This window comes from Paramacrobiotus metropolitanus, unplaced genomic scaffold, assembly GCF_019649055.1.
Source record: "Paramacrobiotus metropolitanus isolate TYO unplaced genomic scaffold, Prichtersi_v1.0 Parri_scaffold0000001, whole genome shotgun sequence".
Lineage (NCBI taxonomy): Eukaryota > Metazoa > Tardigrada > Eutardigrada > Parachela > Macrobiotidae > Paramacrobiotus > Paramacrobiotus metropolitanus.
The window spans coordinates 1,934,595-1,949,006 of NW_026570221.1; the positions used below are offsets into that span (position 1 = coordinate 1,934,595).

Consider the following 14,412-nt stretch of genomic DNA (forward strand, 5'->3'; position numbering starts at 1 on the left):
ATAATGCTACGAATTTGGAATAATGCTAAGCATTATACCATTTCAGCCAATTTGTATGTGCTTAGCATTATTCAAGATGAGATAATTTGTATATTTGCTAAGCATTATCCAAATTGCTAGAATTTGAATATTGCTGAGCTTTATACTAAATAGCGTTTTCGGAATAATGCTAAAAACGATACAAAATTAAAAGTATAAAATTTTTAATGTGCTTGAATTTATTTAAATGTGCTTATTAGAATTTGCACATTGCTATTTAAAGTTTGCACATTTGCACTTAGTTTGGACACAATGTGCGACCAAAATAAACCGCATTGTAGCTTATTTCGGTCGCACATTATGTCCATACGACTCCACAGGCACGGTGCAGTATGTACTACATACTGCGGCTCCGTTTTTCGGGTTTTCCGATTAAATTTAAGTACATTAAAAATTTTGGAAATTGCGATTCTATATGCCTCTTAGCATTATTCCAAAATCGCTAATTGGTATAATGCTTAGCATTATTCTTAACCTCCTGCATTTGTATAATGCTTAGCAATATTCGTAATTTACGAATTTGTATAATGCTCAGCATTATACTAATTCAGTGGGTTACGAATAATGCTAAGCATTATACAAATATAAATACGAATCAATTCTGCTTAGCAAAAGCCACACTACCAATAACCAGCCTGCAGGTACGAGCAGACGTTCGTGTTTTCGGCTAAAGTACGCCTGTTATCATACCACGGTAATGATGCTCCTGTCAATGTTGAAGAGTCCACCGGCGACGAACCTCAACGGTGCTTGCTGCATGGACAAAAACGACATGCGACAATTTACGCTGGTGACACCGGCTTTGGCAGGTGCAACCTGATCCATGGACTGGGTCGCGCTTAGCACATCGGCGAGAAACCCTTCAAACTGAAAACCAAGCAGCCGTAAAAACCGCATCGAGTTGTAGTCAATTCGTTTAGCTTACTTCGTCCTGGAAGCGTGACACAACGATGATGGGCGCAGTAAATACAATGATGTGCAGCACGACTGACCACAGTAGCATGGCCGTTGACCAAAGTGTAACTGTGGCACTGAAATCCGGTAGATGCAGAAGAGTTTGCACAGAAGTTACCAGCATCCATCCACGCGATACGATGTGGAGAAAATTCACCCAAGCAAAAGTGTTTTCTATGGCCATGTGAAAGTGACGCAGTGCCAGCAAGACCTGGTGGATGTTGATAGTAGCCCCGACACTTAAACTCCCCGTATAATCCAGTGCGGTGCTGCTTGGCAAATATTTTGCTCGGAGATTTCGCAGATACTGTTCTTCACAATAAACATACAAACAAAAAATGATAATGACGAATTCACTAAAAAATGAGGCAATGATACCGAACGGGATGACGACAGCCTCCAGTACTGCAGATATTACAGCGCAACCAGGAACGCCGGCAAAGATGGCGCACATTGCTTCTGCGGTTTTCCGATCAGGATCTCTTAACGTGCCAAGAAAAACAAAAGTTGGCAAGTTCAAGGCGCAACAGAAAATAATCAAGATCGTGTCCAGTTTCTCATTATAGAAAACAGCGGGCGTTCCGAAACACCTGACGAGTTTATTCAGGTTTTTGTGATTGGGCGAGATGTTGCAGAAAACGCGTTTTTTGACAACAAATACACCGAGAACGCAGACCGACATAAACGCTTTAACAAAGAACGCTGGCATGTCCAGTAACATCATCATGGACTGGAATTAATTTTCTGATTGTGATAAAACAATGAAATCGGAACCCGTTTTCCCCACTCCTACTAGTACTAATTGTAAGAGAATGTGGCTTCGATAATAATTCAAGTGACCATCTGTATTTGAGCTGCTTTGCTACGCCCTCAAGGTTTCACCGATAAACTCGTTCCCTTTGTTTCGTTAATTTTTTATCAGATTGCAACATCGCGACGGGGGTGTGTGATATACTATGGCAACCTGCATGCACTCATTGCACTGTACTTGTATATATGTCACCAGATTATGGTGTTACGGGATGCGCTCCAAAGTGCAATTTCTGCATCGCCGACCGTCAGCAAAGGAGCCGCCCCACATATGAGGATTCGAACGACATTTGCCAGAATCAGAACATGAGAATATTACGAGGGGAAAGAACTCTTGCAGTGTGTACTGTGTACTGATGAACTTTATTCGTGACTTCCTCTACTCGAAACTCTCAACAAAACAGCAGCTCCAAAACCCGCGATGTAATCGCGCTTCTACAGTATTGGCGGCAATGCTAAACATCAAAGGCTTTACAAAAAAATAGCAAAACATAAACAATAGGTTAGCCTGAGAAGAAAGCCTGAGCCTGAGAAGAGCACGCCTACAGGCGTGAAGGAATTCCCGATGACACCATAAAAAGAACAGACATCATAATTTCAGGAATTCCAGAATATATTTGAGCTGATGCAGCCGTATGCCAATGTCTTCTTTGTCCAGTAATTTGAAATTTTAAATGCAGTCTGTATCACACTGCTTGCAGGTAATTAATAAGTTTCCTATCGTGTGTCGACATTCGGCAATCAGAGATGGCGCCTTGTATTGTATGTAAGAACGTTATAACAGGCAGTACACTTCCCATTCACCCTTTCCCTGAAAAAGAAATTACTGATGTTAGGTATTTGAAAAATGTGCTAAGATATTTGAAAGATATTCAACTAACTTACCTTCAAAAATATTTTTCCGCGATGCTCTGCCAAAATATTGGTTTCCCTTATTAACAGCCACGTTGTAGCGGTTATTTGAATTGTCCAGTCTGTGTTGTTTGAAGCAACACGAGAGGCGGTATTTATGGTGTCACCAAATCTGCAATAGTCATCTCATAAATTCGTTAATTTTCAGGTAGTATTTGAATGTCAGACAGTTTGTTCGTACAAGCAGTATCGCGGTCGTTTCTTTCCAACAATTCCGGCGACACAAGGACCTGAAACTTACTACGTGTTATTTGAGGCATGATGCAAATCCCATTGCACAGTGCAAGCGGATGTCTTTTGACCATATTCGAGTTCGAAAGGGCAAATATACTGTAATTATTTTTCGAAGAGCGTACCTGTGTTGATACCTATTTTGATTGCCAAATCGTGCGACTTTCCAATATCTAAAAACTTTTTACGAAAGCCCAAAGCGCAATGACAGATCTCTTTTGCGTGGCGATCTTCGTTGCGCTCTGGTAATCCACTCGCAACCTAAAACAAAATTGACACTAACGGCTTTACAAACCGAGCGGCGGTACAGTAGCTTATGACCGCGGAAAAAAATAACCAAATATGCAAAGGTCACAAGTACATGCAAAGGTCACAAGTAAGAATGCATTACCATACAGCTGTCGTTAATGGTTTCCACTTTGTACACATCGTACAAGCTGACAATGTCATCGAATGATACAAACATGTGATCCAGAAACCGCACCACATTCAACGGAACATCAGAATTCTTGGCGACAAATTCATTGAATCCAGTGGTATATGAAAACAGCAAGGAAACACACTCAAAGCTTTCCGGCGCGATTGCTGTGTCCTTTTTTAACCGTTGTACGATTTGTCTAAAAACCATTACGTGTAATACAGTACAATGCTAAACTCGTATCTAATCGTAAAGAGAACGAATTACAAACTTGGGGAGCAGTTCGCGCAGTAGGGCTTCGTTGGCTTCGGTCTCTTTAATGAACTCTTGAGTTCGTTCTGCAACGGTATCTTCTAGCTGTGAAGCATACCTTTCCAATCTCAGGAGAATTTTTTGAGCAAAATTCTGGTTATTTATGCCAAAGCTACTCTGGCATATCTTTCGAATTCTATCGATTGTAGGGCGTTGTGAGGGGTCATCGTCGTGGCATTTATGCAAAAGTGTTTGGAAATCATTGAATACTACTGCATTTCGTGCAGCAGTTCCTGTCACAAATGCATACACAGTACGCAAATTTTATAGACTTGGTTAAAATCGTAGTACCAAACCTTTTTTGAGCGTGTGATCGGGAATCTGTTCTGTTTCGGCGCTCTTAAAAACATGCTCTGGAAGAAGAGCGTGTGCGATATCAGCAAAGACATAAACAACGCTAGAAGATGTTGCACTGATTCCCCTCTCACAACTGATCCGACTGCGTAATTCAGGTGGAATGGATTGCAAATATAGGGTTTGTTTTCTAAGCAGTGCTCCCTGTTCTTCAAAATATCCTTAAATCCTAGTCCAGCTAATTTCAACATAAAGCGCTTGTTGATCAAACATTTATTGAGCGATAAGTTCCCATGGCGTATCAGCGACGAGTGATGAATGGCAGTTAACCCCTTAAAGGAATACAAAGGTCAAGCTTAAATTCTTCTAATTGTCAACCTTCGTCGGGTGATCTCACCTCTATCAGATCAAACAACAAACTGCTTCTGAGCTCCCAGTCTTCCATACTGCTGATTTTTAAGGCACTGTCCAGATCGCCCTTATCGGCGTATTCGCTGACAAACAGCAGGCGCAAATCGGTTTGAATAATGCCGAATAACTGTACAATGTTTGGATGCAGAAATCTCCGTAGCTGTAACTCAATAGAAAATCTTTAGAAAGGGCACTAAAATAGGCATAGCGAGATCAGTCACCTTTCTCAAAATCAGGATCGCGTCTTTATCAGGAAAAGATCCATTCGGCATCCGTGAAAAGGTCTGAACCCAAATACTGCGTTCCTGAGCTACTATAACGCCCTTAAGTCCGTACGTCGAATCCATGGGATTTTCTTGGTTAACAACGGCTTTCGAAGAAACCTTTAAGAAGCAAAGGATGACAAATTGGCGTGCGAACGTAGATGTGGTTCTGCCTGCTCCGCACCTGGAGAGATATTTGGTCAAGTGACATTTTCCACCACAAGTCGTTGGACGTTCGGGCTTTCCGGTTGCTAAATGGAGAAATAACGTACGTATATTAATTAGTTATTCAAATATTATTACAAAATATAAAGTAATTCATTTCACGCAACGCACATGTATACAATTGCCATCAGCGAAAGTAAAACAACAACCGCGATGCCAACCAGCACCCCGGCAATCGTAGTTGTGTTGCCTGTTAACAGAAAAACAAATTTGTATCAGAAACTTCCTACGTCCAGAGTATATTGTACAATACTATGTTGGGTATGATGTGAATAGCACAGCGAAAATCGGTAATACATACAGATAGATCATTAATTTTGAGCGGAAATACTGCCGGCAACTGTACAACGTATGCCTACGTACCTAAATTACGACAACGTTCTGCATCCCCAGTGTAGCCGCACCATGGCTCACTGAGTGGAGGCTCGCCGGTGGGAGTGTACCAGGCCATCGTTGTGTCACGGAATGATATGAGTTTCCCGTTCGTGACATCGCAGACTAATCGTCTCTGTACAGTACATATAAGCAATACTAGTATCGGCATCCTCCTTTCGTGGAGTTGTTCAATATTTTGGTCGATTTGTATATTGACAAATTTGTTCTTCAGCGTGCGTCTACGTTCTGTGTTACAAGTTACAACTTACAAAACACAAGCAAAGACAGTTACGCTTTACCTCAAACTGGCCAGTACCGGTATCAAAAGCGTTTACACAGACTTTATTTTGCCGTTCTCCGCTCTCATCAATCCGTTCTCTCTCTCTTTATTTTGCCGTTCTCCGCTCCGACCACCGGCACCGAAAACTGCCGACCTTGCAGCCGTTTGGTTAGTGTTCGGGCGTCAGCTTCAGCAGCACTGTTAAAGATACTGTCATTGATCGCCTAAAAAATGTAGTTGAAAAGGACAGAGATCAGTTTGGATGGTCAGATTCAACAAATATGACTTGTTGCAGTCCGACGTACTTGAGCCAGAACGTGGACCGTACTGTACGCAGTTATCGTAAACTCATTCGGCTGAACACAAAACAGCGTATCGTTAACTACAAGTTTGTAACTTGCAAATTTTGCAATAATCGGTCTGGTCTTTGATTTTTTCGTTCGCTTACGCCATTTTTCCCGGGATAAGTCGAATTATAGTCGATTCTAGTGCGTTCTTTCCATTCTTTCCTCATGTCGCTAATTTCGATATCGTAATCCCAGCAATTGATAACTTGAAACATTCCAGCGAATGCTGCTTTAGCAACCTTTAATCAATGTTACAAATTACAATTATTTCCAAAGTTTTGGCGCAGTAATGAAATACACAGGATAGCTCGTAATTCTTACCTCGTCATCGCTTTCGTTGCTTTGCCAAGTCGTCAATCCCGAAGAATGTTCATTAAGATCCACAGTGAACCAAACCTGCATTGTAATGCAGAATCATCGCGGATTTGTATGTACTGCTACTACAACTACTACTTACCATTACGGCACTACCACCCTACGTACTACATAATGCAACCACAGCGGAATAATTTTTTTACATAGTAAATAGTACATATTATCCGTACACTAGACCATAAACATTAACACAAAGTTCTCAAAGCTCCAAAGCCAAAAAACTATTCCGGCACTAGCTAAAACATGTAGCGATTTCGGAAATAAACTTACATATTCTCCAGTAGTCTGTTTCCGTAAATAGGCTCGCATCTGGCAAAAGGCGGCTTGGTAGTGGTAAGTCGATAACGGTGCTGCCTTTCGATTGCTTACCATGATTTCTCTTGTCATCCAAGGAGTCGCGGAAACGAAAACAACTGCAAAAAAACACATACAGAGTACATAAATTTTCTTATACAAAGAGGTAGCAATAACTATAACTGACTGATGTGCGATAACAATAACTGATGTGCGTTTACGTTAACAGCAGCATATATGCGTAACCAACCTCGTGAGCTAGCCGCAATACGGTCAAAGAGGAGATCATAGTTGAATTCTTTATAATTTGCGGAATCCAGCACAGAAAAGGGATTGATCCTGATATTGGGTGCGTAGACGCGCAAAAATCGAATTGTGCGTTGATAAGCGCGTATATGGAAGGGATTCAACAGGGATGTGTCGTAGAGATACGCGATAGTGGTCCAGTTGTAGCGGATACACAAATCCATTATTACCGATGCATGCAGATCATACTGCACTGGGCCGGCCGCAATGGTCGTAGGAAAACGCTCCCGGTCGCGTAGCGTGGAAAAAGTTGTGCCACTGCGGTAAACGACATTAACTTTAGTAACTTTAATTGTATCATATGTCCTTTTATCAGCAACAGTACAGATATTTGCATAATTGCATATGACTGCCAAAAATGCATATTATTATTATTCTAGAAAGTACTGTGGTAGGAAAAACTGAACTTCAGGGAGAATGACAGCACAGAAGATAATAGCTGTCTTACTCTACGTTAAAACTACGAAAATTCTCCCCTGAGGCTAACCAGGATAAGACCATGAGATTCCATTCTGCAAAAGGCGCACACTGTAACGGGTTACGATATCTTACTACTTGCAAGATTTGTTATTAATTCTCTATACCTCTTCCTAGCTCGCCGAACATGGGAGAGTCATCGCAACCTGTAAATAGAAATGATTGCGGGATTTGGTTTTCATTAAAGCAAGACAATCTGCAACTGCAGCAATGTGCTGAGGCAAGCGATGTACAGTACCGGCATAAATAAGGATCAATGTGTCGTGTGTGGAGAATCTGGAGGAACTATTTTCGAGCTGTTTTTCATGCTGTCGAGCATGTCGATAATAATAGTCAACCACGTCGGTGAAGTAGGCTCCGCTGTCCACACAGTCCTTTACATTTCTGCTAGATACATAAATGTGGGATATGTTGAGCGTTGAATGGTACATCTCCCGGACTTGACCAACGGCCAAATCGAAGCCCGGTCCTATAAACGGTAAAGACTGCACTAGGTATGCCGGCCACACCCCGTAAATCATTAGAGTAATGTTAACCCGACCACGAGCCACAACGGACAAGCTGCTCAAAATTAAGCACCGCATAAGCAAATCGTTTGCGATCGCCATTAATTTATGTTTTGACTGAAACGGTCTCACACTGAATCTAGAACCTCTGTGTGGTTCCAAAGAAGCTTCAATACAGTTTACAGGTGCATAGGATTGGCGTGAAATATTGTTGACTGCCTAACTTCAAATACCATATTAGCCAGGAAAATATGCGTGACAGGTGTAGCAACTGCCACTCAAGACGAGATTATACGTTTGGATTAGATCGGAAAGCGAAAACCAATATTCGATATTACGCAATATATGCTGGGCAGAATCCTTTTTTATAGACTTCCCGTTAATCGTTATTCGCTACCTTGCGCAGCTTTCCAACTTCCCACAGAGTGTATCTGTAATGGTACAACGCACTGTGCATGCTTAAAGCAGCTACAAAGTATATTATGTATTCTGACTCTCTGTTTTTGTGCATATTGGGTATACGATGCATGTAAAGCGTTATGGCTGCAATGAATTCTGCAGTTGTACACTTTTTTTCCTGGATATTACATAGCTTCCAGCAAGCTTTGAAAAGCGATATATTTTGTAACCAATATTTATTCAGTCCTATCTGTAGTATGTATATCTAATTAAAGTGCATTAATCAAGACGCCAAATTGCTTCTGTATTCTTGATTGCTTCGAAAAGTCACAAAATATTTATTTTATCTAAATAATCTTCTTTGAGCCTCCATCTGAAATGTTGTCTGGGAATTTCATAAGAGGCAGTGCACATCATATTCACCCTTTCCTGCAATGAAATTTGACTCTTTTATAATTTTATTGGGAATTTAGCATTTTGCTGGGATAAACGCTAGTTTATGTACATTTTGTACCTTCAAAAATATTTTACCGCGGTATTCAGTCCTGATATTGGTACTGAAGATTAAAAGCATGGTCGCAGCCGTTGTTTGAATTATCCAGTCCGTATTATGCGAAGCAACACGGGAAGCCGTGTTGATCGTGTCACCAAATCTACATGTAGTCATGTACAGTAGCGAAATATTCAATCACGTGAACAAGACTTGTAATTTGTTACACTCTAGTACTGTTACATAATGTGTACTATAGGAAATCGAACTAAATACGTACAGACAGTACCGTGGCCGTTTCTTCCCAACAATTCCGGCAACACAAGCACCTAATAAAGCCGATAACGCATGACCCCGTTGTAATTGTCATCATTAATTAAATCTACAACTGATTTTCTAATCATTTAACCAAGGTAATTTTACTTTGTTCACTTTTTTTTATTTTACGAGTACCTGAGTGGATACCAATTTTGATGGCCATTTTGTGAGATTTTCCGATATCCAGAAATATTTGACGGAAGCCCAAAGCACAATAGCATACCTCTTTCGCATGCCGGTCACCGTTACACTCTGGTAATCCACTTGCCACCTAATCGCAGTTACCGAAAAGGTTAGCGTCTGATACTCCAATAACACGGTATATCTGTACTGGTTTTCGTCTGCGATAACAAGTTCCTCATGTGCAAGACCAATGCACTTTTACCATGCAGCTGTCGTTAATGGTTTCCACTTTGTACACGTTGTACAAGCTGACCACACCATCAAACGAATGAAACATTTGGTCCAAAAGTGTACCACGTTCAGCGGTGCATCGGAATTCTTAGCGACAAACTCGGTGAATCCAGTCGTGTATGAAAACAACAAGGAAATGCTTTCAAAAGCCTCCGGCTCGATTGTCACTTCCCTTCTTAACCGGTGTACGATCTGCCTAGAATGGATTAAATTTTTCTGGTAGATAAGGTTCTAGCATCTTAATATTATACAAATTCCCAGCCGATCACATACACTGGTAGCAGTTCTTGTAATAATGCCTCATTGGCCTCGGTTTCTCGAATAAACTCTTGTGTTCGCTCGGCTACAGAGTCTTCCAGTTGTGACGCATACCGTTCCAACCGCAAAAGAATCTTCTCGGCAAAATTCCGGTTATTAATGCCAAAACTGCTTTGACATAGCCTCCGTATGATGTCGATTGTAGGTCGTTGTGAGGGATCGATATCGTGGCATTTAATTAAAAGGTTTTGAAACTCGTTGAAAATGGACGCTTTTCTGGTAGAAAAACCTGCAAAAATACGCATATAAGTTATACACATTCCCCAATATGTAATTATTTTAACGTAAAATTTCTACTGACCTTTTTTGAATTCGTAACCAGAAACGTCTTCGGCTTGAACGCCCTTAAATACGTGTTCAGGAAGAAGGATATGCACCATATCAGCAAAAACGTAAATGTCACTGGCGGATGCTGCCGCTGCACTTTGTTCGTGTTGAGACTTATTGCGTAATTCTGGCGGAATAGATAACAAATTCTTGAGTTGGATCTTCTGCTCAGTCGAGATATTCCGTAATATATCCATGTAGCCTAATGCACCAATCTTCAGAATGAACCTTTTATCAATTAAGCATTTTCTGGCTGATAAGCTCCCGTGACGCCGCAAGCCAGAGTGGTGAATAGCGAATAATCCCTGAAGCACAGTAAGCCGTTATCATAATTAGACGCACGCGTTTTAATCTTTAGCTGGTTGGTTCTTGCCTCAACTAAATCGAACGACAAGCTACTTCTCAGCTCCCAGTCGTGAAGACTATTGGTTTTCAGGGCGTCTTCCAGGCTGCCTTTATCCGTATACTCGCTAATAAACAGTAAGTTGCGATCGGTTTCGATGATGCCAAATAAATTCACAATATTTGGATGGGAGAATGTGCGGAGCTGAAACCAGAAAACCGTAAAAGTTTTACGGTAAAACAGATTTTCTTATTGCAAACAAGCTATACTTTTCTCATGGTTTGAACTGCATGTTTATCTGGAAAAGGGGCATTCGTTGTCCGTTTAAAATTGCGAATCCAGATGAAGCGTTCCTGTGCAATGATCATGCCCTTTCCTTGTGAGGCCGTTTTATCTTCCCCGTTGATTGTCGTTTTGGAAGGCGTCTACAGTATGATGATGGAACAACGTAAACAGTTTATTACAATTAACTGAGCACCTAGTCTGACCTGGAGCGTTATTTGGTCAAGTGACATTTTCCACCAAACATCACGAGCTTTTTGACTTTTCCGGTTTCTGCGGCAGTCAAAAATATTCATTCCATTTTAACGATCACTGAATTGTATTGAATGCATCATTGCATCAACAACATATTACGCACACGTGGAAAATGGCGATGAGAAGGAGAACCAAGACCGTCAGGGTAGCTCCCAGGGCGCTTGCGATCGTAGTTGCATTTCCTGCCTCAAACTTTCGTTAACAACTTTCAGTAAGCACTAAGTAGCCACAATATTAATTTATTGTGGTTCACACCTGAATTTCGGCAGCGCACTGCATCCCCTGTGTAACCACACCATGGTTCGCTGAGTGGAGGGTCACCGGTGGGAGTATGCCAAACTATTGTCATATTGCGAACGGACTTGAGTTTGGAATTGGTAAAATCACAGAAGAGCTTCCTCTAGACAATATTTCGGGGTTTAGATAAATAAATAACTCCACAGTTGAATAATCTCCTTAGAGAAGATTATTCAGCGGTGGTGCAGTTTAAAACCATAGGTGCAGTTTTCAGCACAGTACCTCAAACTGACCGGTAGCGCTGTCAAAAGCGTTGACACAGACTGTGTTTTGCCGCTCTCCGAACTGATCAATGCGGAACGCTCCAACAACCGGTACAGTGAACTGTCGATCTTGTAAACGTTTGGTCAGATCTCGAGCATCGGTTGGGTCCGCACCGACAGCGACGCTTTCGTTAACCGCCTAAGAAGACAGGTTTCGAACACAGTTTCCAAAATTGGCTACAATCGTTACATCGAATTACCTGGGCTAAGACATGGACAATACCGTATGCGGTTATTGTAAATTCATTTGGCTAAAAAAACGAAAGCACAAATTCAGGTGATGTTTTAATTCTCAGTGGAACTTTGTCCGTACACCGTTTCTGCCTGGATAAGTTGCATTGTAGTCGGTTTTTGTGTGTTCTTTCCAGTTTTTTCGCAAATTGTCGATCTCAGATCCATAATTCCAACAATTTATTACTTGAAACATTCCGGCAAATGCAGCTCTTGCAACCTGTCCCATCAAATTTGCAAAATTACTATGGTTTTGTGTAGCATATATTATGGGTGATTACGATTTCGTGGTGATTATTTAGGCGCACCTCGTCATCAGTTTCGTTTCGCTGCCAAGTCACCGGCCCAAGAGAGTGCTCATTGAGGTCCACTGTAAACCACACCTTCAAAATGTCACGGAATTACAAAATGCGGTATACAGTCGTCACAGTCCAAAGCCTAATTTTCTCTCACGTATTCTCCGGTTGTCTGGTTCCGCAAATATGCTCTTATCTGAAACAACAATAAGTGTTTTCTGTTAATTTTGTTACTGTTACTCTTCAAAACATTTTTTTAAAGATCTTATGAACTGTATGCGTGTGCTTTCCGGTACACTAGAGTGGCGTTCGGTACAACAGTAGAACTTATGCCGTTGCAAAAGTAAAGATACAAACTATAGAAAGATTTACCATAACTTCTCTGGTCATCCAAGGTGGTGCAGAAATGAATATGACTGCAAGACGATTGGGTAATTACCGTTGTGTTAAAGCGATTGAGAACACCTTACACCCACCTCGTGAAGTTTGTGCAACACGGTTCAGCAGAAGCTCGTAATTAAGCTCCTTATAACGGTAGGGATCTTGTACCGCGAAGGGATTGATCTGAATGTGCGGTGCGTAGATGCGTAGAAATCGACTAACGCGTTGGTAGGAGCGTAAATTAAACGGATTTAGCTGGGATGTGTCGTAGAGATAACCGATCGTGGTCCAGTTGTACCGGTTACACAGATCCAGTATGGCCGATGCATGCAGATCGTACTGTACCGGTCCGGCCGCGATGGTCGTGGGAAACCGATCCCGATTGCGCAAATTGGAGAATGTTGTACCACTACATGGTGAATCAATGTTAGCTGCGCTAATTAGAACGTTGGGATACCGGATGCCGTGATATTGTAGTATGTCGTTATTACTTGCTAAGCGCATTAAGCACGTTTCAAGAAACCTGGCTTTACGCAAATGATGGTACGCTTATTAGCTGGATTCCTGTGCATTCACACGCTGCCGCCCGTGCTTTGTTTTGATATCGATTCAGAAAATGCGTAAAATGGCACCAAAACATGCCAACCTTCTTAATAACGCACCATAAAAAAATTACCTGGCTACGGTAAAACATATATCCATATAATTTAATCATACTCTGTAGGTAACTTACCACGATACAACCATAATGTTCCATTCTACAAAAAGACGATTTGAGACCACAACGATTGTGAAGCTTATATAACAAACGAAATACGGTAAATTAGGTCTTCTTAATGATAAGAAGTATTATAAACATATGGTGTTATGGATTAGTTGGCAGTACGTATTCTACAGTTCGTTGGACTTAATTCTTACCTCTTCCCAGTTCGGCAAACATTGGAGAGTCATCGCAACCTGTCGTTCATGGATGCATCAATTTCAAAACACATGACAAACGGACAATGCAACCATTAAAAATACGAATTCGAAGGCGAATGCGTACATAACCATTAGTGAACTAACAAGAGAAGCAGCTTGGCTGAAATTCTGAAGTTAATCTACGGAGTGCTTGTGTTTTACCATTCGCACCTGAATAAATAAGTACCAGTATATTTTGTTCGTGGGACTCCGAGGTATGATTTTCGTGCCGATAGTAGTAGTCGGCGACATCCGTAAAATAAGCGCCGCTGTCCACACAGTCCTTTACATTTTTACTCGACACATAAATACGGGACATATTGAGCGTCGAGGCAAAAGCGTCTTGTACTTGGGCAACGGCCAAATCAAAGCCCGGTCCCATAAACGGCAGCGACTGCACCAAGAATGCTGGCCATGTTCCGTAGATCATCAGCGTCACATTGGCCAAACCAACCGTTTCCGTAAGAATGCCGTTCAGGATTAAGCAGTGAAGAAGTAGATCATTAGAATAACTCCTACCCAACATATTGCGGAATTCTACTCGATATCCTGCTGACTTTTGTACGTATCCAGTGTATATTCGTAGGGTAGTAACTGTTGTACCGTCGTAGATCTAAACATGCGGTACTGCTAGTTCTACTCCGGAGACATTACGTTTGCAACTGTCGGCATCAGGAAATGCTCACAAAGGAGGGTAAGGTTAATGCAATATGACTGATTAATTCTTGTCTGACAGGCTGTAAAAATACACTCACAATGCGCACACTGCCCGAAGTTTACATGTCTAGATACGTATATGAATGCGCAACACGGAATCGCGAATTACAGATTTGACAACAAGTCAGCCGCGTGGGGGTGTGTCTTAATCACTAATGGATGTATTTTCTCCAATCCTATCTTTACGAGATATTCAAGGTATGAAGAAACGTGTAAAATCGTTCCTTATTTGCTTCCGGTCGATTTTTTTAATACATACATTTTCGGAGAAACCAATGTAGACAGCTTCTTG

General features: G+C 41.4%; 3 protein-coding genes and 1 long non-coding RNA gene across 4 annotated transcripts; all 4 read right to left on the reverse strand.

The window, feature by feature from the left end:
- Nucleotides 1-2,254: 2,254 nt before the first annotated feature.
- Nucleotides 2,255-3,786, reverse strand: LOC129581638 (soluble guanylate cyclase 89Da-like). Its single transcript, XM_055472838.1, has 6 exons — nt 3,636-3,786; nt 3,338-3,563; nt 3,072-3,207; nt 2,897-2,945; nt 2,689-2,827; nt 2,255-2,614 (listed from the first exon to the last, which is right to left on the reverse strand). The coding sequence occupies exons 2-6, from the start codon at nt 3,410-3,412 to the stop codon at nt 2,579-2,581; spliced, it is 435 nt and encodes a 144-aa protein (XP_055328813.1). The 5' UTR covers nt 3,413-3,563; nt 3,636-3,786; the 3' UTR covers nt 2,255-2,578.
- Nucleotides 3,787-4,402: 616 nt separating this feature from the next.
- LOC129581763 (uncharacterized) lies at nt 4,403-4,874 on the reverse strand. The gene is made up of 3 exons (XR_008689537.1): nt 4,829-4,874; nt 4,603-4,764; nt 4,403-4,541 (listed from the first exon to the last, which is right to left on the reverse strand). It is a non-coding gene; the product is annotated as an uncharacterized LOC129581763 (long non-coding RNA).
- Nucleotides 4,875-8,697: 3,823 nt separating this feature from the next.
- Nucleotides 8,698-9,499, reverse strand: LOC129594503 (retinal guanylyl cyclase 1-like). Its single transcript, XM_055491240.1, has 4 exons — nt 9,422-9,499; nt 9,172-9,307; nt 8,999-9,047; nt 8,698-8,881 (listed from the first exon to the last, which is right to left on the reverse strand). Exons 1-4 carry the CDS (start codon nt 9,494-9,496, stop codon nt 8,698-8,700), a joined length of 444 nt encoding a protein of 147 aa, XP_055347215.1. The 5' UTR covers nt 9,497-9,499.
- A 943-nt stretch (nt 9,500-10,442) lies between these two features.
- On the reverse strand, nt 10,443-13,974 carry LOC129594583 (atrial natriuretic peptide receptor 1-like). Its single transcript, XM_055491358.1, has 15 exons — nt 13,575-13,974; nt 13,362-13,400; nt 13,177-13,201; nt 12,612-12,852; nt 12,220-12,258; nt 12,075-12,149; nt 11,849-11,986; nt 11,736-11,786; nt 11,495-11,674; nt 11,231-11,375; nt 11,079-11,157; nt 10,927-10,993; nt 10,708-10,863; nt 10,495-10,642; nt 10,443-10,453 (listed from the first exon to the last, which is right to left on the reverse strand). The coding sequence occupies exons 1-15, from the start codon at nt 13,927-13,929 to the stop codon at nt 10,443-10,445; spliced, it is 1,749 nt and encodes a 582-aa protein (XP_055347333.1). The 5' UTR covers nt 13,930-13,974.
- Between the last annotated feature and the right edge of the window lie 438 nt (nt 13,975-14,412).

Excerpts from the sequence above, each read along its gene's own strand:
- LOC129581638 (XM_055472838.1), bottom strand. The coding sequence starts at position 3,412 with ATGTTTGTATCATTCGATGACATTGTCAGCTTGTACGATGTGTACAAA. Across the intron at positions 2,946-3,071 it reads CAAAATAGGTATCAACACAG|GTCCTTGTGTCGCCGGAATT; the intron begins GTACGCTCTTCG and ends AGTAAGTTTCAG. Across the intron at positions 2,615-2,688 it reads GCGGAAAAATATTTTTGAAG|GGAAAGGGTGAATGGGAAGT; the intron begins GTAAGTTAGTTG and ends TTTCTTTTTCAG.
- LOC129594503 (XM_055491240.1), bottom strand. The coding sequence starts at position 9,496 with ATGTTTCATTCGTTTGATGGTGTGGTCAGCTTGTACAACGTGTACAAA. Across the intron at positions 9,308-9,421 it reads CCATTAACGACAGCTGCATG|GTGGCAAGTGGATTACCAGA; the intron begins GTAAAAGTGCAT and ends AACTGCGATTAG. Across the intron at positions 9,048-9,171 it reads CAAAATTGGTATCCACTCAG|GTGCTTGTGTTGCCGGAATT; the intron begins GTACTCGTAAAA and ends CGGCTTTATTAG.
- LOC129594583 (XM_055491358.1), bottom strand. The coding sequence starts at position 13,929 with ATGTTGGGTAGGAGTTATTCTAATGATCTACTTCTTCACTGCTTAATC. Across the intron at positions 10,864-10,926 it reads TTGACCAAATAACGCTCCAG|ACGCCTTCCAAAACGACAAT; the intron begins GTCAGACTAGGT and ends ATCATACTGTAG. Across the intron at positions 10,643-10,707 it reads CAGTTCAAACCATGAGAAAA|CTCCGCACATTCTCCCATCC; the intron begins GTATAGCTTGTT and ends TTCTGGTTTCAG.